The 25,832-nt window shown below is 42.3% G+C and overlaps 1 protein-coding gene across 2 annotated transcripts in view; it reads left to right on the forward strand.

Annotated features, from left to right (window-relative positions):
• Positions 1-4,370: 4,370 nt before the first annotated feature.
• Positions 4,371-25,832, forward strand: part of LOC122200713 (beta-galactosidase-1-like protein 2) — a 63,432-nt gene continuing 41,970 nt past the window's right edge. For both annotated transcript variants that reach the window (XM_042906442.1, XM_042906441.1), the window contains exons 1-2: positions 4,371-4,486; positions 24,383-24,580. In XM_042906442.1, coding sequence (XP_042762376.1) covers positions 4,371-4,486; positions 24,383-24,580 — 314 coding nt within the window. The remainder of the gene's footprint in view (positions 4,487-24,382; positions 24,581-25,832) is intronic.

The following is a 25,832-nucleotide window of genomic DNA, read 5'->3' on the forward strand; positions in this document are numbered from 1 at the left end:
ACTATTCACATACAAGCATATGGTAGTTTCTAACTAAAATAGAAATGAAAATAGAACACTAGCTCTGACTCAGAGTCAAGAACCACTGGCTCCATTTATTGATTCCCCTTTAATTCTTAGATTCCTCTTCACCCTTTCTAAACCTATCCAGTCAGCTTCCCCAATCCTACCCCCAACCCACCTAAACTGCTTGTATCCTAGTCACCAAAACCCTCCATGTACTGAATACATTGATTTGATTCATTTTCAGTCTTTCCTTAACTTGACTTATAACATGTAACACAGGTCATCACTGCTTCCTCTTTGGTAATGTCTCTCTGTTGGAGTTCAGGATTCCATCTTTTCTGAGTTTTCTTTCCACCTCACTGACTGCTCCTTCTACTTCAACTTTGCTGTTCCTCCTCTTTTCTCAGGGTCAAGTGTCCCAAGGCTCATCCTTGGTCCTCTTTCTCTGCACTTACTTCTTTGATGATCTCACCCAGGTTCATGCCTTTAAATACCAACTCTCTGCCAATGCCTACATTTATAACCCCATCCTAGACCTCTCGGCTGAACCTCAGCCTATACATTCAACAGCTTACATGATATCTCCACTAGCACATCTCATAGATATCTCAAACTCAGCCAGCCCAAGCTGTGCTTCTGATATTCCCACAGCCCTCTCCATCACGGGTAAGAGCAACTCAAGTTCTTCCAGTTTCTTAGGCCCAACATGTTGAAGTCATTCTTCAATCCCCTTTACTTCTCGCACCCCACAAATGACCCTGGAATCACAACAATTCTCCTGTCTCTGCTTTCATACTATTTCCAGAAATCCAACACTTCCCACCACCTCCATTCGTATCATCCTGAGCCAGCATCATCTCTCACTGGGACTGCTGCCTCCTGGCTGGTCTCCTTTCTTCTGCTCTTGCCCATTGCTGGTGAGTCTCAGCACAGCAGCCAGAGGAGTCTTTTAAAGCATAATTGATGTCATGTCCAAAGCCTGCAATGACTCCCATTTCATTCAGTCAGAACTCTGCTCTGAAAGGCCTTCTGTTGTTAGGCCCCTGTGCTTCTCTGGCCTCACTGCCTGCAGTTCTCCACCCCACCCCCACCCCCCAGCCCCCTCCCCCCACAACTTCACTTCCCACAGGGACCTTGCAGTTCCCAGAACACCCTGTCATGCGCCTGCCTGAAAGCCTTTGCACTGTGGGTTCTTTCTGCTTGCATAGCCCTTCCTCCAGATATCTGCATGCATGGTTAACTATCACCTCTTTCAAGATCATTGTCTCAGTAAGGCCTCTGTGCATGCCCTACCCCACCACGCTCACAATCTCCTTCCTTTATCTACTTTCTTTCTGCTATGAAATGTACTACCTTTGAACAGAATCTATGATTTATTTATTCATTTGTTAATTTTTGGTGTCTTTTGTCCTCAGCTAGAATATAAATTTCAAATGGAAGAATCCTCATCTGTATTGTCCACTGATGTACTGCAAGCATCTAAGTGTTCAGCACATAGTAGTCATTAAACATGTTGTTTACTTCTTAATGGATGAAATGTGGAATTAGGTCTTTGGCTTTTCTGCCTTCCAAAAGGCTGAGGCTGAAAAGTGATATTTTTAGACTACAAAGGCCAAGGATGAAGTTCAGTGCATCCCTTCCCAATGTATACAGGTCTCTTCCAGTCCCACTGACACATCTCTTGAGGTAAGAAGCCTTGACAACTCATCTTAACTTGGATCTGTTTTCTTTTTCTTTTTCCAAGGCCAAAATCACCTTCCTGAGACTTTCTATTTTCTTTTTGTCTATGGTTGAAATTGCCCTCCTCTAGTCCCAGAAATTCCCAGATGTTCTTAATTTCTTTGCTCAAGACTCTTGGTCAATTTGACAGCATAGCTTGTCTTGTCATGTAACCTGAAGCAAAAGAACTGGAGAGGGTGGGTGTCAAGGACTGGTCTGGGGTGTCTGTCTTTAAGGAGGAAAGTGAATTGAGGTTGTTATATCATGTTCCAGGGGCCCAAGTAGCTGCACTATCACAGAAGCCACATTTTGCATCTTGTTCTCATGACCTTAAGAAAGATTTTGTGAAATGTTTTTCTAAAATTCAGATACTCTATATCTAAGGCATTAGCACAAGGTACTCAAAAATAAGATGTGAGTAAATGAATAATTGATCTATATACCTGTTTGTTATGCCTATTATAAATAAAAATAAAACTGCCAAAGAGGTTAGTTTGATACGATTATTTTTCTTGAGAGCCTACACTGTACTGATTCTGATTGTAGCTTTTACTCCCATCATGCTTCTTGGTGTACATTTCTTTCCCACTGACTATGTGGGATAGGTGAATTATCAAGGAAGGAACCATGGTCTCTGAGTCTGTCAGAGCTCTAATAGCTGAGCTGTGGGCTGAGGATATCAACAGGACTTCACTAATTTTTTTTTTTTGTATATTTTCTAAAGCAAAACCCTTGACCCCAGAAAGGTGACCTGTGAAGATTATGATTCCTGAGCGTCAGGGATTTGTTTCCACCTCATGCACCTTGCCAGAACACTTTGTTTTCATCTCTATCAGGCCAGTTCATTTAACTGTAGCTTACATTCCCAGGGATTTGAGTATTTCATTGTCTTCCTTGGGTTAAATTCATTAAACATTTTGAAAAGAGTATTTTGAAGGAGTATCTTGCTAATATTTTAAAACCCAAAAGTCTTGGCTCCTCAGCAAAACACCTCTCAGATTAGTGCTATCTTTGTAACACTCTCCGTGGTATCATTAAATCAAGATAAAGTAAAATTGCTCTTAAAGTGTGAGTAGTTGTGTCTATAGTTCTGTGCTTCCCAGAGGGTTAAGGGGTAATGATTATTTTTAAAGCACTGAGTTATTTATGTTTTCTTCCATAAATAAAAACAAGGGTAATAGAGTTGGGCTAAGAATTTCAGGGGTTTTATAGCTCATTAGTTTTTGCTAATATCTGAAAAAGTATGGAGCTGCTGGTATTGTTTAAGTAACTTTAGAATACCCTTATGTGTAATAGATTGTACTCCTCCCCAGCGATATCACAAGGAGTGAGGGGTGAGTGTTGGGTATGTGCCAGGGATGGGCCTCCAAAGGTAAAAAGGGGGCTAGACTTTAACACTTTCTCCATGTTTCATGGGCTATCTTTTATCACAATTATACCAAAATATTTTCATCATACTCCTAGTATGTATCAAACAATTACATGCCTTTAAAAATGGAGAAAAGGTACTGATTTTGTACAGTGTGCTAAGGGGTAGCTACTTCTCTCTCTAAATGTCTCCAGGAATGCTTCTGGCCCTGCTATCCTCCCCTCTTGTTTGTTTTTGCTTCTTGGTTTTTTGCTACCTGACTAAATATTTTCCCAATGCTACAAAAAGGACTCTTCACACCAAACTCTGCATGTCTTTGTTCTGAAAAGTAAAATCTCATTTTGTTCCTATCAACTTTACAATTTCAAAACTATGTACAAGTGACAGAAGTAGTTTTGAAACATGAAACGGGGTATTTTCTAGAAACTCGGGTGCTCTGAAAAAACATTAGCCTTCCTAGAAAATGTTTCAGATTTTCTTTCAATAAAATCTGAATTCTGTTCTTGGCATGAGTTAGGTGTGTGATTGTTAGAAAGCATAAGTTTGCCCAAATCTTACACAATGTCCTTTGTGATATAATTCTGTACCAGAATAAGAATTTTATTCGTCCTTTTCATGTGAGTATTTTATCTGGACTTTTTAAAGATAAAAAATTGAATGTTCTGGGAGTCAGGACCGGAACAAGACTTGTGGAGACTAAAGGCAAAAGATATTTTGGTGTTCCTTTCTCGGCACCCCACCATCCCCATGCGATGCAAACGTCAACCACACTAAGCCATAAATTATGTCTAAAGAAAATTCTACAACGTTTTGACTTTTCACATATGTCACTACAAATTTTTCTTTCTTCAAAATCTGAATTGCTTTAAGATAGTGCGTTGGCTTTGCAGGTGCCTTTAATCGCTGCTTGCTAATGTAGCGTGGGGGTGGGGGGTGGGGTGTGCTCTACGAGTGTGCAAGGACTGGGCTACACGCGCCGGGTATTTTGCACCGTTTGCATATCACGTGCAGGTAAATATCCGCAGAAACAGCCAATGCCTCTTTGAGACTTGGGGCGTGGCAGACCTCGAGAACCGCCGGGTAGCGCGGGGCTGCAGCCAGTTCTAGGCCCCGTTCCCGCCCACGCTAGCCCGACGGCGCGAGGGGCGGGGCCGAGGGCTTCAGCGAATGAGCGCCTGCGGGCCGGGCGGGCCGCTGTCAGGTAGCCCAGGCGACCGGGGTGCGGCCCCGCCCCCCGCGTCTAGCCTCCCGCGCGCGCGGCTGAGTGCTGGCTGGAATGCTAGCTGCGGTCCCTCCAAGCCGCGCGATGAGCAAGTGGAGCGTCGGGCGAAAGCCCAGCCGCACACTCGGACTCCTGCTGCTGGTGATCTTGAGTTACCTGGTGCTCCGCAGGTGAGAGAGCCCCGCCCGGCACCTGCCTGACTCCAGACATCTCAGCCTTACACACCCGTAGTTCTCGCCTCCCCTCTCACCTGAGGGAGGCGGCACCAAGAGTCTGCATCCCGCGAATTCCGAGCCCCCACGGGGAAGGGCTCTTCAGTCTCTTCTTCTTTGGGTCTGGCGTCCCCCTGCATCACTAGGCACTCTGCTCCTTGCCTCGAGATCCAGGCCCCTGGGTCACACTAGGCGCTACCCGCTCAGTCTCCAGGCGTCTGTGTCCTAGAGCTTCCCCACTCTTTCTCTGTGCTTCTGATGCCCGGGCTCTGCTTTCCTCGTGGATACTCCCAGCTCTCTGGGAAGGACAACAGAACTAGCTTTCAGGTCTCTTTCAAATGTCCCCCATCACTGCTCCGCCCCTAGTCCTCCTTGGGGAACCTGCTTCTGTTTTTCTCCCGGGTCCGTACTTTCCTACCAATCCTGCTAGAAGGCTTGTCTATTCCGCAGAGGCCGGAGCTCCGGGGCTCCCAGCTATGGTAGATCTTGACTTCCCAGAGCAGTCAGCAGAACGCTGTCCCATGGGTCCTCCAAGATCCTCAGCCCTGGATTTATTTGCCCCACTCTAGGATTGATACAGCTTCTCTCTCCATTTGTCAGTCACCAGCTCACTCCTTCCCAGTCCCCTTTTGCAAAGTGTTGTCTGTGGCAAATGGTTGTGTTTAATGATAGAATAACTTACCCACAGCCTGCATGGGTGCCCTAGCCCAGATTTTTTGTTAACTGTATCTATTTATAGTATTCTATAACCCTGACCATGTCTTTCAGGTAGATTGCTGGCACTTTCCATATTCAAAACCTCCAGTGTTGCTGGGAACACAGACCAGCAGTATCAAATGCTTTGGCACTGAAAGTTAATGTTGAAGCTGAGTCCGGGCAGACAACACCACTTAGCTTTTGCTTCTTCTCTATCCCCTTTGTTAGTTTCTCTGAGTTTCCTCCAGGAGATAGGGAAGTTTTTGATGGAAGTGAATATCTGAATGTATTTTGCTGCCACAAGAACACCTTCAGAAACTCTTTCTATTTCCACCTTTTCAAGACTTACATGTCTTCTTTGTTTTACCTGTTCTTGACTTTGGTGTTGGGAAGGATGTCATGATATTGTTTGAGAGAAAGACACGGCACTCTTCTTACTCTGGGGCTCAGAAAATTAAAGAGGCATTTTGTTTCCCCAGTTGTTCCTAAGACTTTTTTTCCATCTTGTCAGTGATCTCTAACCCATTCCTCTTTGAAGACTGGCTCTGGCTCTTGTAGGATGCTCAGCCTTCCTCCTGATGCAAGGCTGATGCAAACCCCAGAAGGATTACTCAAAGCAGAGGCAACAGGAGCCTCTGACATGCAGCAGGGTATCAGGAGCCCACACCACAGAGAGAAAGGCCAGAGGTGTGCAAGTAGCATGTTGTTTGTCTATTGATGCAGGTCAAGGATATGGCAGTCCATGCATGGGACCCAGCCAGGTCATTATGAGGAGCAGCTCTGAGGGGCTTGAGTTGGGCCAGATAGTGCACCCTAATAGTCCACAGGAAAAGGTGTGGGAGGGAGGCTGGGTATTTGTTGATGTCTGGCATGAAAGAAGATGAGGTGTCAGGTAGTTGACTGGCTGTGAAGAAGCCTGAGCTTCTCACAGGTGAGTTAACCATGTCCATACCTGGGTTGGGGTGGCTGCAGCAGGAATCAGTCAGGGGCTTATGGAGGTTCCTGGGAATAGCTGTGACTCAAGCCTGAGGAAATAGTTTGAAATGCTTAGTAAAGTCATTGTTATCCTTGTTATTACTTCTTTTATACTAGGTAAGACAGAGAAGCTCTGACCCAAATTCAGGGCCGTCTCTTAGGGTCCTTCACAATATATGTCTTTTGGGCATCTTTTTGATTGTATCACCATCATGGTAATAGGCTTTCTGATCAATTCGTCCTGTCTTGCATGGGCTGGGCACCAAGGATTATCTCTGGAGGCCAGAGGAAAACACACTTTTTGTTGCTTCCTCTTCTTGCCTTGCTCTAGCTTTGACTGGATCATTAACTGAGTTGGAGGTGGGGACCTTTCCCAGCAGTAGCCGGGAATGTGGATGTGGCCAGTGGAATATAGGTCACAAGGGAATTGGCTACTTAGCTGGCAGCTTTGTGGAGCTGAGCTGTTAGGATCAGCCCTTTTCTTGTACCTCAGAAGGCAGGTAGTGGGTGGGGGAAGGGAAGGGGCTGCTGGGATCCAGCTTTTGTTTTTTCCCATGAACTTTACCTTATGCTGGTTCATAATCAATCATAACTGTTTGATTATATCACATCCAAGAAATAGGAGGACAAAGATGACTTTTGAGGATGACCTCTTTTTTTTTTCCTTAGATTGAACAGTGGTCTCAAATTACCTTTACTGCAGTATAATTGTTAGCAATAAGCTTGCATGTTTAGCTTGCACAGTTTGAAAATTTTATAGATATATATATATATAAAATATATATATATAATTTTATATATCTATATAGTTATATATAAATATATATATAATTTTATATATCTATATAGTTATATATATATAAATATATATATAATTTATGTATATATAGATCAACATATATATATATAAAATTTTCAAAATATGAAAATTCAGAATTTCAAACATGAAAATACCACCACAATTAAGACAGTGAAAATATCCATCAGCCCCAGAGATTTCCTTATGCCCCTTTGCATCTCTCTCTCCTGCCCCTCTCTGCTTCCGCAGCCCCAGGCACACTGATCTGTTGTTTTCTGGCACCATATATTTGTTTGCATTTTCTAGAGTTTTCTAGAAATGCAGTCCTAAAGTATGTACTCTGTTTTTATCTGGTTTCTTTTACTCAGCATATCATTTGGAGATCTTTGGTGCTTATCAATGTGAACCATGTCTGAACCAGCTCCCTCTCCTTCTCTTTCCTACTCCCACTCCATGAATGCAAGAATTCCTGCTTGATATGATCAAGGCATAGTTCTTACTCATGACTTTTTTCCTTAATATAAATGCATCAGTGAGCAATAATCCAATTAACTCTGTATCTCGTATACCTGATATTTTAGCTGGCAAAAGTTAGGAGAGAGGAAAGTGGCCAGGTAGGCACCCTGCATCATGCCTCTGTAAAGGTAAGTTCATCTCTTTGCCCAGCTCTGCCTCATTTAGTGCTCCTTCACTGACATTACCTGGATTCCAGATCCAAAGTTCTTGAAGGAAAGAAGAGGAGAACCTTATCAGTCTTCTCCTTAGAGGAGGTGGATAACTTAGCAACATGACCTGGTCACCTTCTTTCATCCATATTACAGAAAGTGCTGTCTTCCAAGGGTGTGTGGGCAAATTGTGCCTCTCTTCCTGGCCTTCTGTGAGGTCACCGATTTTATGAGCTTTGCCTGTTTTAGGACTTTATCCTGCTTGAGGCCTGAGTCATATTCCCTGGAATGTTTGAACTCTTTGAACACTGTTCCTTTCATCTTCTAGTAGTGAAGTTTTCAGCATGTGGGAAGTGTCTCTTTCAGCAGGTAGTCATTTCTCTGACACAAGTGGGGACACATGGCTACCTGGGCAGTGGCTCAGTCAGAGAGAGGTAGGATGTCTGAGCCGTCCTGTGCTGGGAAGATAGAGTTGGCACTGGGATTCTTACAGTGCTGTACTAGCCAACTGAAGGGACCAGAGTGTCTTGAAGCAAGAACATGGAGATTAAATTTGGGGCAAAAGCTGCACAGCCTGAGCAGCAGAAGTATTGGAAGGTTAGCCAAAGAGTTTTCTGTGCATTCAAGGAATGCACAGGTCAAGGAAGTAGCAAGTGAAATAAAAGTGCTTAATCTTTGATGCGATGACTCAGAGTTCCATTATACTGACTTGAATGCTCTTCTAATGAAGATTCAGGATATGCTGGAGTTTAGGTCAGTATTTTCAGAATATTTAGCACCTGAGAAGGATTCTGGAGGCCAGCCCCCTTTCTCTGGTTCCTCCCCTATAATCTAGCAGAATTCTTTTCATATAGGGATATTTTCTGCTTCTTCCCCATTCAGGTTTATTTCTTGCTTAAATCTATTGCTCTGGATATTAAAGGCCACACATGTTGTGTGAGATTCTCCTGCAATAGAAGGGCAGGGGTATTTTTAGAGGCTAATGGTAATGAAGCAAATAACTCTTGACTGGGTCTACTGGGTAGACCCTCTTAGGTGATGATCCTCACTGATTTCATGCATCCGTGCACAGCAAGACAGTGGCATTGTTCCTTTCAAGAGCATGCTGCTTTTCCTGCAAAGTTTACTTTGTGAGTAGGTAATCTGTAAGGATAAAATATTCAAATAATATAAAGAGGAAAATAAAGCCTCCACTTCTGGTCCTAAGGTACCCCTCTCACCTCTAGCAGAGGTGATTACTAATAATGATTTCTTCAGGGGAATTACATATACGACAAGACAGCTCTATGTATTATTACCCCATTTGTCCATTAGGGACATAATTTATTCAAACAATCTCCTATTGATGAACATCGATTGTCTCCAATATTTTAGCTACTGCAAGCAAAGTTGCAACGTAGGTTAACTACACTGGAATTAAAATAAAATAATATAAAGTAAAAACAAATAAGAAAACCCACAAAGTTACAATGAATATCTGTTGGTATATTTCTGTCTCTAGGATTGCTGACCATATAAGATATTCATTTTAAATATTGATAGACATTTAAAATAAGTAAGTAAAAATAAGTTAAAATAAGTAAGTAAAATAGCACATTCTGTTTCTGTTGGATCATTGTGAGGGAGATTCTGAGCTCTAAAGTCCGAGGGGAAAATTCTGTTTACTTTGTATGTGCACAGGTTCTTTGTGTCTTTAAGAGCTAGTACATTTCTTGTATATCTATGTAGATAAGTCTCATGCAGTGGCGACTGATTAAAAAAAATGTTGAGCATATTTGTATTGCTGCTGTGTCATTAAATCATTTTATTCTGATTCCACAAGTACTCTAAGAGGGGAGTCTTGCTATCAGTAGAGTCCTCTGGGTCATCTAACAGAATTTTCACCCCTCTCTAAGTTGAGATATAATCTTTTTTTCTATTTATGATGCTATCAGTGGGAAATTTTCCCATAATGAAAAATTTCTGTTACATAACATCAGGACACTTTTTATTGTTAATATGTGGTTGATTACTCCTGAACTGTTTTGTTGCTTCACCTTTGGGTCTCAAGGTTTTGGTCTAGTAGGTGCTTATTCAATACAAACTTCCTACAGCATTTGGAAGATGTTGCCCTCCAAACCAACAGCATGTCCCTGGATCATGTAGGTAGACACTTGGCCTGACTTGCTGGAGTCTGCATGCTAGGCCAGTTCCTGGCTCACCAAGAAGCCTTTTCAGAGGGAAAGACAGAGGTACTAAGATTGTAGCAGTGCCATCGACCTGCAGAATGCTGCAAAATGACCTGCAAAATGAGGTTATGCTAGCTTTTGAAATGGAAGGTTCAACCCCTTTGGAAATATTTAATGCTGTTCTAGCAGAGCAGGAGCCTAAAGCTTTGGGCACAGGCCAAGGATCACATCCAGGAAGTTGGATCAGCTACAAGGATAGAGTTCCATTTCCCTGGGATTGAAGTTCTTGGGGTTCCAGGATTGATCCGAGAGCCATTATTCTGGATTAGAGGCATTAAAGGCACTGGCCTGGGTCAAAGAATGGGCAGCTCCTTCCTTAGGCCTTCACGATTCCCCACTGAGGGAGGAGTGTATAGCCTTAAGGCTGGTAAGGCCAAAATATCCCCAAGTGCACAGTTGAGGGGAACAGAATGCCCAAGGAAATAGGGCCTCATGGGAGCCTGTAACCACATTAGGATCTTGAGAGTGACGACTAGAAATTTGTATTTTAAATCCAAGTGAGGAGATTTCTATGCATGATGATGTCTTTTGGGCAGTTTAACATAACTGCCATCTAAATAATGGTTTCTAGCATGAATACTTGGATTAATGAAGATGTGAGTGTTTCCTTGGTCATCATCTTTAATGTGATGCTTTGGACCCAGATTGAACCTCTTCTCAAGGTGGCCCTGATGGGTTCACAGTGCACCTGGAAATTGGATTTGTAAGTTGTCATATCTCAAGTATACATTACATATAGTGCCAAAATAACCAGTCCTTAGGACCAGCGAAGACTTATGTTCTGTGACTTGAAGGACTATTTCTGCAGATTCCTACTTCATCTCCTGAGCTTGTCCATACCCTTGGAGAGCCTAAAATTGTATGGGCATTGCCTGGTCTATGCTGGAGGCCACCATGCTCCAGAAGTTGATGATGCTGTCTCTGTCACATCTGGTCGATGGATACTGGTCTGAATCTGGTCAGACTGTGTGGTATGACAGAAAGCTGAAGGAGATGGCTGTGACCCCAGGTGAAGCTTCCCAGTTCTACAATGGCCCCAGTTACTGACCAATATATTTTCAGGATTTACAGGTGATATAGGGATGCCTTCTGGCATGGAAAGAACCATTTCAGACCTGCTTCAATGAGCATACTTCATTCAAGATCATTCAAGTAAGCGACCGGATCTGGCTCTTCTCCTACCCCACCCTGAAGACTCTTTCTGAGATCTGAGAATCAATTCAGGGACCCATTTCACATGAAAGAAATTGTAAGTTTGCCACCTGCTCATCTGCCTTTTCTAATTCAAGCACATTAACTCAGCACTTTTGACCATGTCTGGTGAAGCCTGGCCTGTGTAGAGCCTGTGCTGTGTCCCTTGTCCTTATGATCCACTACTGTGATAAAATATAAGAAGGATTCATCTCTCTACCCCTCCACACTCCCAGTCTCTGCCTGATGGCAACTCCTCACCTGGGAAACTCAGGCCCCAAGTCCTCTGCCTAATGTTTCTGCTATAACCTGTTGCATCTATGGCTCACACAGCATATATCACCTGCCAAAAGGGATGGAAGTAACCAGAATGTAGAGGTATTGTTACATTGTGTGGGGCCCCGTCAGAAATCTGACATGTGTGCCACTTTCCAGGAACCTCACTGTAGACTGTGAACAGAGTAGGACTCTGATCAGGGCAAACCTGAGGACAGGTCAGGTCAGTGACCAAGGCCTGCTCTTCAGTTTATTCAAGGACTGAAAATTTACTTATCCTACTATGAAGCTAAGATACAAAGGCAAACAAAAATTCCAGGAGAAAGTAAAATACGCTCCAGCTAAAAAGAAGGCAGATGCCCTGTATCAAAAAAAAAAAAAAAAAAAAAAAAAAAGTTTCAACAAGGGACACCTGGTTGGCTCAGTTGGTAGTGCATGGAACTCCTGATCTTGGGGTTTTGAGTTTGAGCCCCGTGTTGGGTGCAGGGATTTCTTTAAAAAAAAAAAAAGAAGCTTTCCACAATCTAAAAAACAAACAGACACACAGAAAAGCTTTCCACAATCTGAAACAAAAACTTTCAACATGAATGAGTTGCTCACTGGGAAAAACAACACAAACAAGGGAACAGGGTTTCCTAAAGGTTTGGTTTGCTCTGTGGTAACAGGCCTAATTTAGAAGGAAAGTGTCTCCCAACCTCATGTAACCAATATAGTTTCCATTGTCCTTATTTTGTTATTACTGAGTTAATTATTCAGGAAGCACTGAGGTTATTATTAACTTATGGTAACAAGTACTAATGATCATTATCAGTATTAATAACCATTTTCACGGTGTTTTCTCGTTTATGAAGCTCTAATATATATCATCTCATTTTTCACAGTGGATTCCTTGGAGAAATACCAAATTTATCATCCTCATTTTCTCAGTGAATTCATCCCTTTTATTAATGTATTAAAAATTCACCTAGTAACCTGCCAGAAAGATTTCAGAAAGGAAACAGTTGAATTCTCTAGAATTTGGAGTTACAAGCTAGCTTTTTTTATTTGCAGTGTTAGTTTCATGCCTCTAAACAAGCACTGAGAGGTAATATTTATTTTAAAAAATCTTGAAAGTGATAGCACATAAAGACACTAGCAAATACAAGCTCTGTCCAGGAAGAGATGGCATATACGTATATCAAAGGACAAAATATAGATTAGTGCTTCTCAAACTTTACTGTGGGGTCTGGTCAAAATGCAGATTCTGATTCAGGTCTCAGGTAAAGCCTGAGTTTCTGCATTTTTATCAAACTCCAGATGAAGTTACCCTGCAGGTGCAGTGCACACCTGGAGATGTAAATCCAGAAGGAGGGGACAGATTAGGGAGACTCTCTTACTAGCAGGAAGTATTTTGGAATGAGGGTCACAGAGAGTGCTTCCAGCACCATCAGCACCTCTGCACCGAGTGGGTGGAGAGAGGGAGGCTCTCGCATCATTTGGGAGACACAGTCCTAAATAAAAGTTGGGGTCAGTGATGTGAGCTTGGTGAGCTGGAGATTGTTCTTTTGAAGTTCTTGCCAGTGGATAAGGATTGCTGCCTGGTGGCATGACTGCTGAATTGTATTTTCACTGTCTTTAAAAGTAATGAGATTTTGTGCGTGCATGTGTGTATTTTTACCACCGGCAAAAATACGTATTATTACCACTGGTCAATGTATCTCTGTGTTTAAGAAGAGAATCTGTCCATCAGTTCTTCCTCACTCTAGCCTGGGGTGAGCCTGAAGGGTGGAGGACCTAAGGGATGCCTAGAAGTGTCCAGTGGGGAGAGTACATAAAGCCTAGTGAGTAGATGAGGCATGAGGGCAGAGTGTGTTCTTTGGAGCAGATATGAGGAAAACAACCTGTCCTGTGCATGCGGTATGAGAAACTTCAGATGCAGTCAGAACACTCAGGAGCTTATAGTCAAAGGGAAGAGCTAAGGGGAAGAGCCAAAGCAAGGAGATGGCTAGGAGGCCCAGACAGTGGCCACAGAGGGCCTGAGGCCTCCTTTTAGTATATAAGGCCTCATCCTTCAGGGCAGGATTCCTGTAAAGGGAAGTTTACTGTAAAGGGCCAGGTAGCAAATGTGTTCAGCTTTGCAGACTACATGGTATCTTTCACGTCAACATCACTATGCCCCAAAGCAGCCACAGACAGTATGTCAACGAATGGGCATGGCAGGGTGCCAATAAAACTATTTATTAACATTGAAATGTGAAGTTAATATAATTTTTTTGTGTTCCCACATCTTGCTCTTTTGATTTTATTTTTCTAACCACTTAAAAATGTGAAAGACATTCATAGCTTGCTGACTACACAAAGACAGAAGTGGCTTTGGCCCACACCTGGGGTTTGCTGACTGCTGGTCAAGGGGCTGGGTTGGTTTGACAGGATCCCACTGGACAGACCTTTTGTTGTAAAATTTTATAAACTGTAATAAGATGACTTGACACAAAATCTTGTGCATAAAACATGGTTAGACAGAAAATTAAATGCTTAAGAATGGAAAGATTGGGATTATTTCCTATTAAGGACATAAAAAAAAACCCACACTGAGGCTATTCTAATATACAAAGCATACAAAAATAAGCATTTCAAATATCCACAAAACTCCTTTATAGCATGTTTCAGAGTATTTAATTTATATCTGACCTTCAAAGGGTCTTTGTGAACAGTTAGGCATTCACCCATTTTACAGAGGAAGAAACTCATGGCCACAGAGCTAGTGTCACTGACCCAAAGTGATGGTCCTACAAGGGTAGGGCCAGGATCATGTCCAGATCCTCCTTGTGCAAATATTGTTCTTGTTTTCACTTTCCCATACAGGTGGTCCTCTGGAAGAACTATATTCTGAAATATCACTTACAAGTCACTTGGAACATGGAACTTTTCTGTTTAGAGAAAGGAAAAAGTGATTAGGTTCCCAGGTTATTCACAAATGACTGTTTCAACTATAATATAGCATAACTTCAGTCCTGCAGTGGCATCATGAATTCTGGGTCCTGGTGGCTGTGAGAAGTAGGAAGGAGGAGATCAACATAATTTTCTTTGCCCATAGTGGCCATTTACAATATTCCCAAGTGGTCAGTGATGTCTGTGTCACCTCTGCCTTCTTGGCCTCCTGTTCTCCCTACTCTGGCCATCAGGGTCCCTGATTTGCCCCATACCCTCCTGTAAAACTTGCCCTAGACCAGTGGCTCAGCCTTGCTCCGATCTGTGGAGGAGCTTTTAAAAACTACCAATACCTGTGCCCCACCTCCAAGGTCATTAACTGGTCAGGAGTGGGGCCTGGGCATTCATTGTTTTAAGTTTCCCAGGTGATTCAGATATGGGACCAGCTTTGAGAGCCACTGTGTCTAAACCCAAACCTCTCTTTTTGTGCTGTAGCTGACTTCAGCAAAGTGCTAGGAAGGCTTCTGCTGAAGTGGTTTCACACTGTTTTGGTCTCATACGTCCTACATCCATTTGGTTGCTAAGCCTGGTAAACTGAACTGGTCAATATATTTGTCCTCCCAGCTCTGATCACAACTGCCCAAGGACAGACTGTTGTTTCTGGTCTAGAGCAATACTTCTCAATCTGTCTGTGGTGAAGAATCATTTTTCCTTCTTTAAAATTTTTTTTCTAGTCTGTTACTTGATAAAACACATTCAAAAATTATTACTAGAAAAAGGAAATGAAAAGATATACAAAGTCCCTGCCCCAGCTTTTATGATGAGCTTCAACAGACATAAAATTACCTTCATTACGGTAAAGGTACCTCAATTTCTGTACCAATTCCAGACTGTAGCAAGCAGTTGTGAGCGGTGAGTGCCAGTGCCAGGCATACACTGTTGAGGGGCTCCAGGCTGGGATACTGCTCATACAGTCTTCTCACCAGTCTGCTTGCTATTCTTGGAGTACATCTGCATTCACTTTTTAATACTTTTGCCCCTAGTTTCCTCTGTTTTCTTATATTCTCTGCCTTCAAGACCTGTGAAATAGTTATCGTCTAAACAAAGCCTTCTGACTCCTCCTGGATGATTTAGATAATTTCTTCATTCAACAATTAGCTATATATATATTTCAGCTACTGCCCTCTGCCACTGCTAGGCCAGGTTACCCTAACGGGTGGGGCCCAGTGCGTAATGAAAATATGGGGCCCTTGTTTAAAAAATATTAAGAATTTCAGGATGAAGGTAGTGTGTCTGAAACTATGTGTACAGTGTGTTGCTTTGATACATTTATATGTTGTAATATGATTGCCACTGTAGCAGTATTTATCACATGACATAATTATAGTACAATATTATCTATATTCATTGCACTGTGGATTAGATCTCTGTGGCTTATTTAACTACTTGTTGCAAGGGAGCCTTCTCAGCTTGGGACCCTGTGTGGACTGCAGGCCTTACATGCCCTGGAGGGCCAGCCCTGGCCTTATCTTTGCGCTTGGCTTACAGCAGCCGATAATTTGTAATTATCTGAGTGTACAGTGATGTGGAGAACACTGTACATGTCAGAAGCATCTGGTTTGGAGGAACTTTGGTAGGACGGGAGCTAACTTCCTGAGGAGTGTGTGCAATTGAATTTTTCCCATTAATAGCAGGTCTCCAGCTGCTTTACAGTGTAGGGTATGTAACTTTATATGCAGAGCTGAAGCACTTGGCATTGTAGGTGGAGGAGAAGCTGGCTGGCATGTAGGAAAAGGACCCAGCAGGAATACAGGGCTGTGGAAGAAATGGAGAGAGAGCAGGAGGGATGGCTCATCCAATAAGCACATTGGGAGAGTCAATGATGGGGTGTGCGACATGCATGTGTTCTCTGCCCCCATGACCTGCACCATTGGTCCCTGTGGCTGGCCAGAGCTCTGTGAAAGAGTTCCTATTTGAAGTGCACAGAGAATGGCTGAACCCAGAATCAAGACTGAAGATCTCAGCCCATTTTGGTTCATGCATCTCTGTTTCTTCTAAGCAATGACAGTCCCCAGTGTGTATCAGTATCAATTGAATGAAGCAATTTGGGCCTTAAGCAGTGGCACAGTTTTAGCCAGTGTTACAAAAGGAATGGAAAGACCAGCAGCACTTTAGGGAGCTCTTTTATGCAGAAGAGCCCTGCAAGGCAATATGACTTCTAGTGGCAGGAACTGTAATGAAAAGTGGGCATAGAAGAGGCACCAATGGAAATTTGCTTTTGCCCCCGACTCACTCACTCACTCACTCACTCACGCTGTTGTTTTCTGTCTCCAACTCTCATATATATATATATATATATATATATATATATATATATATATATGTATACACACACATATATACACATATATACACATGTATATGTATATATGTGTATATATGTGTATATATATATAAATTTGTGTATATATATATGTATATGTATATATATGTATATATATATATAAATTTGTGTGTGTATATATATATATATATATATATATATATATATATCTCCAATTTCCCCTCTCCTCCCCCCCCCCCCCACCATCGACCATCAGTTTGTTCTCATTATTCAAGAGTCTCTTATGGTTTGCCTCCTTCCCTCTCTGTAATGTATTTTTTACCCCTTCCCCTCCCCCATACTCCTCTATTAAGTTTCTCAGGATCCACATAAGAGTGAAAACATATGGTATCTTTCTCTGTATGACTTATTTCACTTAGCATAATACTCTCCAGTTCCATCCATGTTGCTACAAATGGCCAGATTTCATTCTTTCTCATTGCCAAGTAGTATTCCATTGTGTATATAAATCACAATTTCTTTATCCATTTGTCAGTTGATGGACATTTAGGCTCTTTCCATAATTTGGCTATTGTTGAAAGTGCTGCTATAAACATTTCGGTGCAAATGCCCCTATGCATCAGCACTCCTGTATCTCTTGGGAAAATTCCTAGCAGTGCTATTGCTGGGTCATAGGGTAGATCTAGTTTTAATTTTTTGAGGAACCTCCACACTGTTTTCCAGAGCGGCTGCACCAGTTTGCATTCCCACCAACAGTGCAAGAGGGTTCCCATTTCTCCACATCCTCTCCAGCATCTATAGTCTCCTGATTTGTTCATTTTAGCCACTCTGACTGGCATGAGGTGGTATCTGAGTGTGGTTTTGATTTGTCTTTCCCTGATGAGGAGTGACGTTGAACATCTCTTCATGTGCCTGTTGGCCATCTGGATGTCTTCTTTAGAGAAGTGTCTATTCATGTCTTCTGCCCATTTCTTCACTGGATTCTTTGTTTTTCGGGTGTGGAGTTTGGTGAGTTCTTTATAGATTTTGGATACTAGCCTTTTATCTGATATGTCATTTGCAAATATCTTTTCCCATTCCGTTGGTTGCCTTTTAGTTTTGTTGATTGTTTCCTTTGCAGTGCAGAAGCTTTTTATCTTCATGAGGTCCCAAAAGTTCATTGTTGCTTTTAATTCCCTTGCCTTTGGAGATGTGTCAAGTAAGAAATTCCTGCAGCTGAGGTCAGAGAGGTTTTTTCCTGCTTTCTCTTCTATGTTTTTGATTTTTTCCTATTTCACATTCAGGTCCTTCATCCATTTTGAGTTTGCATTTGTGAATGTGTAAGAAAGTGGTCTAGTTTCATTCTTCTGCATGTTGCTGTCCAGTTCTCCCAGCACCATTTGTTAAAGAGACTGTCTTTTTTCCATTGGATATTCTTTCCTGCTTTGTCAAAGATTAGTTGTCCATACATTTGTGGGTCCAATTGTGGAGTCTCTATTCAATTCTGTTGGTCTATGTGTCTGTTTGTGTGCCAATACCATGCTGTCTTGATGATTACAGCTTTGTAGTAGAGGCTAAAGTCTGGGATTGGGATGCCTCCCGCTTTGGTTTTCTTCTTCAATATTACTTTGGCTATTCGGGGTCTTTTGTGGTCCCATACAATTTTAGGATTGCTTTTTCTAGCTTCGAAAAGAATGCTGGTGCAATTTTGATTGGGATTGCATTGAATGTGTAGATAGCTTTGGGTAGTATTGACATTTTAACAATATTTATTCTTCCAGTCCATGAGCATGGAATGCTTTTCCATTTCTTTGTATCTTCTTCAATTTCCTTCATAAGCTTTCTATAGTTTTCAGCATGCAGATCCTTTACATCTTTGGTTAGGTTTATTCCTAGGTATTTTATGACTCTTGGTGCAGTTGTGAATGGGATCAGTTTCTTTATTTGTCTTTCTGTTGCTTCATTATTGGTGTATAAGAATGCAACTGATTTCTGTACATTGATTTTGTATCCTGCAACTTTGCTGAAGTCATGTATCAGTTCTAGCAGACTTTTGGTGGAGTCTGTCAGGTTTTCCATGTAGGGTATCATGTCATCTGAAAAAAGTGAAAGCTTGACTTCATCTTTGCCAATTTTGATGCCTTTGATTTCCTTTTGTTGTCTGATTGCTAATGCTAGAACTTCCAACACTATGTTAAATAACAGCGGTGAGAGTGGACATCCCTGTCGTGTTCTTGATCTCAGGGGGAAAGCTCTCAGTGTATCCCCGTTGAGGATGATACTAGCTGTGGGCTTTTCATAAATGGCTTTTATGATGTTTAAGTATGTTCCTTCCATCCCGACTCTCTCGAGGGTCTTTATTAAGAAAGGATGATGAATTTTGTCAAATGCTTTTTCTCCATAGATTGACAGGATGATATGGTTCTTATCTCTTCTTTTATTAATGTGATATATCACATTGATTGATTTGCAAATATTGAACCAGCCCTGCATCCCAGGAATGAATCCCACTTGATCATGCTGAATCATTCTTTTTATATGCCATTGAATTTGATTTGCTAGTATCTTATTGAGAAATTTTGCATCCATATTCATCAGGTATATTGGCATGTAGTTGTCTTTTTTTGTCTGGTTTGGGAATCAGAGTAATGCTGGCTTCAGAGAATGAGTCTGGAAGTTTTCCTTCCCTTTCTATTTTTTGGAACAGCTTGAGAAGGATAGTTATTATCTCTGCTTTAAATGTCTGGTAGAATTCCCCACGATGCCATCTGGTCCTGGACTCTTATTTGTTGGGAGATTTTGGATAACTGATTCAATTTCTTCGCTGGTTATGGGTCTGTTCAAGTTTTCCATTTCTTCCTGTTTGAGTTTTGGAAGTGTGTGGGTGCTTAGGAATTTTTCCATTTCTTCCATGTTGTCCATTTTGTTGGCATATAATTTTTCTTAGTATCCCCTGATAATTGCTTGTATTTCTGAGGGATTGGTTGTAATAATTCCATTTTCATTCATGATTTTATCTGTTTGGGTCATCTCCCTTTTCTTTTTGAGAAGCCTAGCTAGAGGTGTATCAATTTTGTTTATTTTCTCAAAAAACCAATTCTTGGTTTCATTGATCTGCCTACTGTTTTTTTTAGGTTCTATATTATTTATTTATGCTATGATATTTATTATTTCTCTTCTTCTCCTGGGTTTGGGGTGTATTTGCTGTTCTGTTTCTAGTTACTTTAGGTGTGCTGTTAGATTTTGTATTGGGGATTTTTTTATTTTTTGAGATAGGCCTGGATTACAATGTATTTTCCTCTCAGGACTGCCTTCGCTGCATCCCAAAGTATTTGGATTGTTGTATTTTCATTTTCATTTTCATTTGTTTCCATATATTTTCTAATTTCTCTAATTACCTGGTTGACACATTCATTCTTCAGTAGGATGTTTTTTAACCTCCATGCATTTGGAGGTTTTCCAGACTTTTTCCTGTGGTTGATTTCAAGTTTCATAGGATTGTGGTCTCAAAGTGTGCATGGTATGGTCTCGATTCGTTTATACTTATTAAGGGCTGTTTTGTGACCCAGTATGTGATCTATCTTTGATATGTTCCATGTGCACTCGAGAAGAAAGCATATTCTATTGCTTTGGGATGCAGAGTTCTAAATATATCTGTCAAGTCCATCTGATCCAATGTATCATTCAGGGCCCTTGTTTCTTTATTGACTGTGTGTCTAGATGATCTATCCATTTCTGTAAGTGGAGTGTTAAAGTCCCCTGCAATTACCACATTCTTATCAATAAGGTTGCTTATGTTTGTGATTAATTGTTTTATATATTTGGGGGCTCCCGTATTCTGTGCATAGACATTTATAATAGTTAGCTCTTCCTGATGGATAGACCCTGTAATTATTATATAATGCCCTTCTTCAAATGTTGTTACAGCCTTTAATTTAAAGTCTAATTTGTCTGATACAAGTATGTTTACTCCAGCTTTATTTTGACTTCCAGTAGCATGATAGATGGGTCTCTGTCCCCTCACTTTCAATCTGAAGGTGTCCTCAGGTCTAAAATGAGTCTCCTGTAGACAGCAAATAGAGGGGTCTTGTTTTTTTTTTTTGTTTTTGTTTTTGTTTTTGTTTTTGTTTTTTTATCCGTTCTCATACCCTATGTCTTTTGGTTGGAGCATTTAGTCCATTTATATTCAGTTTTATTACTGAAAGATACGGGTTTAGAGTCATTGTGATGTCTGTAGGTCATGCTTGTAGTGGTGTCTCTGGTACTTTGTGGTCCTTGCAACATTTCACTCAGAGTCCCCCTTAGGATCTCTTGTAGGGCTGGTTTAGTGGTGATGAATTCCTTCAGTTTTTGTTTGTTTGCAAAAACCTTTATCTCTCCTTGTATTCTGAATCACAGACTTTCTGGGTAAAGGATTATTGGCTGCATATTTTTTCCGTTCATCACATTGAAGTTTTCCTGCCATTCCTTTCTGGCCTGCCAAGTTTCAGTAAATTGGTCTGCTACTACCGTTATGTGTCTACCTTTGTATGTTATGGCCCATTTATCCATACCTGCTTTCAGAATTCTCTCTTTATCCTTGTATTTTGCCTGTTTCACTATGATATATCATGCAGAAGATCGATTCAAGTTACGTCTAAGGGAGTTCTCTGTGCCTCTTGGATTTCAATGCCTGTTTCCTTCCCCAGATTGGGGAAGTTCTCAGGTATGATTTGTTCAAGTACACCTTCAGCCCATTTTTCTCTCTTCTTCTTGTTCTGGAATTCCTATGATATGGATATTGTTCCATTTGATTGCATCACTTAGTTCTCTAATTCTCCCCTCATACTCCTGGATTTTTTTGTCTCTCTTTTTCTCAGGTTGCTGTTTTTCCAAAATTTCATCTTCTAATTCACCTATTCTCCCCTCTGCCTCTTCAATCCTCACTGTGGCTGGCTCCATTTTATTTTGCTCCTCATTTATAGCATTTTTTAATTCATCATCACTGTTTTTTAGTCCCTTGATCTCTGTAGCAATAGATTCTCTGCTGTCCTCTGTTTTTTTCAAGACCAGGAATTAATTTTATGACTATTATTCTAAATTCTTGTTCAGTTATACTGCTTAAATTGGTTTTGATCAATTTGTTAGCTGTTGTTACTTCTTGGAATTTCATTTGAGGAGAATTATTCTGTTTTGTCATTTTGGCTAGTTTTTTGTCCCTTATGCATTTTAAATGCTTGTTGTGTGCTCTGCACCTGCAAGCACCGCTATATGAAAGGAGGGTTATACAGTGTCCAGGGCCTGGCCCTTCAGGAGGTGTTTTTTCAGAGATGGTTACTTGCTCTCTGTTGTGTTTGGTTTTTTTATTACCCTACTCTTAGTGATATTTTGGACCCTCCTCCAGGTGTGCTTTGATTTGTTCCTTGGAGTAGCCCTGTAAAGGAAAACAAATAGACAAACAGGAGACAAGAACACACAAACACACAAACAACACAAACAAACAAAAACAAAAACCCAAAGACTAAAAACAAAAAAACCCAAAACACTGACTAAAGTAAAGAAGAGGGTGGAGGCAGTGCTAATGGAAGAGAACATACAAGGAGAGAAATGACAGGAGGAGTGGTGGTGGGGAGCGTGGGGGCGGGGGTGGGGGGAGAAAAGACAAACATTGATTAGACAGAGAGGTAAAAGCCTTAATCCAGATGGAGAGAAAGGAAAATAAAGAAGGAGGCAGGGAAAAGGAAACAGATAAAGTTACCCAGACAGAGAAACTATATTGCTTGATTATTCCAGAGAGAGAGAAAGGAGTGTAAATAAGGAGGTGTAGAACATGTATCAAGACAATGGATTAAATATGTCTGTTTAGACAGACAATAACCAGAGTAACCAGCCTAGGGCATGGAAGAGATAAGGAGGAGAAATGGGGGGGGGGGGAATGGAGAATATATCTATATATCCAGAATTGACCTAGAGTTAATCCAGGCAATGCTGTGTCCCTTGTCGGGAGTAGCTGTCTGCAGGGTCTGTGCTGCTGTGGTGGATACGCAGTTACCCAGCACAAAGGGGCATGGTTTGGCATAATCTGGACCCACCTCCACTCTAGGCCCCAGTACTGATCCCTGAGGCCCCACCTTGGTGGTGGGGGTGTGTGGAATGGTGATCCCCCAGTCTCTTCTCCACGGAGCTGGACCCGATGGACTCTGTTTGAGTCGTCCTTATTGTGCCGAGGGCACAGGTGGGGAGGTCCTTCTCGCTCCACCAACTCCCGTGACCCTGTGCTTGACTAGGATTCAAAGTCCCACTCTGTGCACTCTGGCACTGGGGAAGCGCCTCTCAGTGTGGTGGATATGTGGTCCTGGCTAGCTTTGTCTGTGCCCCTACACTTCAGGGAGGACAGCCTTCTCCTACTGGGGACCAAGAGCCACCACCTTCGCCACGAGCCCCCGGGGTGGCAGACACAGGCAGGCTTTGTCTTTTCCCACAGCACTCCAGAGAGATGGCAGCCTTTTCCTCCTGCAGACTGCACCCTTGGCCCAGCCACTGTGCCCAGGAGTGGCGGACACAGGCAGATTCTGTAATATCACATAGCCCTCCAGGGAGGGAACCACTTCCTCCAACTGAGGACTGAGCCCCTGACCTACCACCACACCCAGGCTCCTCTCCTCTCCAGGTGCACCAACAGAGAGCCAGCTCCAGTCCAAAGAAAGCCCTGCAGTTAGAGATCGGATCCCTCTCAGTCTCAGTCCCCGGTCTTTCTCCTGTCCAGATACTGTCCTGCACTTCCCTAGCCGCTCTTTCTTTTCCCTTTGTCTCTCCGTTGAAGGGAGGGCCTCCACTCCGTGCCCATGTGGCTGTTTTTTATCTCCCCCAGTTTGCAGTTACCCACCTATCTTCTTTCCAGCTTCCCCATTTTCTTCCTAGTAGATTCAGTCTCTTTTCCTCCCAGGCTCTGGTGTTCAAAGTCCTTTGGCTTCTGCACTTCTTTGTTTGAGAGTGGCAGGAAGTATGGGTCCCCCTACTTCTCCGCCATGTTGGCCTAGCTGAGGTTCTTTCTCTCCAACTCTCTTGAATGTCTTGGCTCCTCCAGCATCTCTTGCTGGGTTTCTCTCATGGCCTTTGGAGACTGGGGAGAAAAGAGAGGGAGGGAATTCTAGTCATGGGGATCAATTTGAGTGGGCTCCGCTTGGTCAAGAGTTGCTTTTCCAGGGACTAACACTTTCCAACAGCCCTCCCAGGTGGGGCTCTCTGTTGTGCTAGATCATCACTTCAACTTGATCTTTAGATAATAATTAAGACTTGGAAATTTGGTCAATGAATAAATGCTGTTTCTAACCCAGATACCTCCTTCCAGGTATTTGCACCTCAAGCCGGGCAGCTGTGACCACAATGTGGCTCAGAGGTACTATTTGAAGTAGCTGCTTCTTTGATGTTTAGTCAAATGGCCTAGAAGAGCTGGCCATTGTAGGAACCTGCGTGCCACACCTGCCCTGGGCACCCTGCACCCCCTGAGAATATCCATTCCGTGCTGTGTGCCCCCACCTCGCCCTCTGTCCCCATAGTACAGTCTCCATGTTGACCATTGTGTTTGTCTTGTTCCTGACTATAGTCTCAGCTTGCTCTTCTCCTACAGTGGGGTGCATATGAGTGTGCTGAAGAAAGATGCCTTTCAAGGTTTGGCTAAGTCAGAGGGTGGGGAGCCTTTTCTGAAGGCCTCAGAAGCAGGCCTGTGGAGAAGAACCCTGTCTCCTAACACTCTGTGCTGCTCATTGCTGAAGATAAGCCAGCCTTGCCAGCTGCCTTTTCTCTTTGCAGGTTGGACTGGTATAATCTGGTCCCTGCATGGCTGAGACACCGGCAATCAGGGCTGCAGGCCAACGGCCAACACTTCATGCTGGAGGACTCCACCTTCTGGATCTTTGGGGGCTCTGTGCACTATTTCCGGGTGCCCAAGGAATACTGGAGGGACCGCTTGCTGAAGATGAAAGCCTGTGGCTTGAATACCCTCACCACGTGAGTGCTGCCACCGCCCCCCCCCCCCCCCCCCGGAGCTTTGGCATCTGTGGCATCTGTGTCCTGGGCTTCTTCTAGGCAGCCTAGCCTGTAGGACTCCATCGTGTCAGGATGGGGGAGCGCTGCCAGATCCTGGACCTGAGCAGTCCCTGAAGAGAATCTTTGTGCTAAGCTTTGTGAGGAAAAATATAGGAGGATCAGGTCACCCACACTCCTGCTTAGGTTTGCCAGCTATGACACCTTCCTTTTCCTCATCTGCACAGCACTCCCCACTAGTGCAGATGAGGAGACAGGATGGACGTAAGGTTTAGAGGCATAGAAAGAACAATGGTGTATACATGAAGGAATATAGTGAAGGAGGGGAGTGTAGGGGTGGAAGTGATTAAATTATATATATATATATATATATATATATATATATATATATATATATATGTATGTATATATGTATATTTTAAACAAGCACTCCACCCCCCAATTTATTTAGCACATGAGTGTGATCTTTTTCAAAATAGCTTCCTAAGGAAGTTCTCATCACCTTTCAGCATTCCTGTTTAGAATTATCTTCAGAGCACTATGGCTTTCAGTCTAGCACTGACCACAGTGACAGGCACATGATAGGCACTCAGTAAAATGCTGAATATGTGAATCAGTTAAAAATATGCTCAGTTGTGAAGAATCTTATCGTTATGTGGATTTATTTCTCAAAACTGCCAAAAGATAGTTGGATCCAAGTCTATGAAATAAAGTGGGTTATATCAGGCTGGGCTATTCTATTTTCAGGAAAAAATATGTGATTACAGATCAAGGATGTGGATTTTCTTGGGTGGTTTGTTGAAGCAGCTCTGAAGATAATTTCTAAGAAGAATTACAGGAATGTTCTGGGCTATAACAGCACAGTTGAAACACATGTATATAATTTTCCAGAAGGATTACTTAAAAGGATCCATTTATTTGTGTATGTAAGTTCTGATCCTGAGGGTACATTCACACATCACAGGACTCCTGAAGCTGGTGAGAATATTGTAGGCTAAGCATCTTGCATTATAAAATCTGAGTAATGTGTATTTCCTTAAATGTGGAGCTCCTGAGTCTCAATTGGAAGGGGCTCCACTGGAAGTCAGGGGTGGGTGGGAGTCCAGGAGAGGAGCAGCTGTGTTACTATCATACATCCCTTGAGTTGGGCCCCTTGAAGAACTTACTTTATTTCCTTATCTTCTCTTTAGAAGATAAGGAAAGAGTTATTTGAAAT

This window comes from Panthera leo, chromosome D1, assembly GCF_018350215.1.
Source record: "Panthera leo isolate Ple1 chromosome D1, P.leo_Ple1_pat1.1, whole genome shotgun sequence".
Lineage (NCBI taxonomy): Eukaryota > Metazoa > Chordata > Mammalia > Carnivora > Felidae > Panthera > Panthera leo.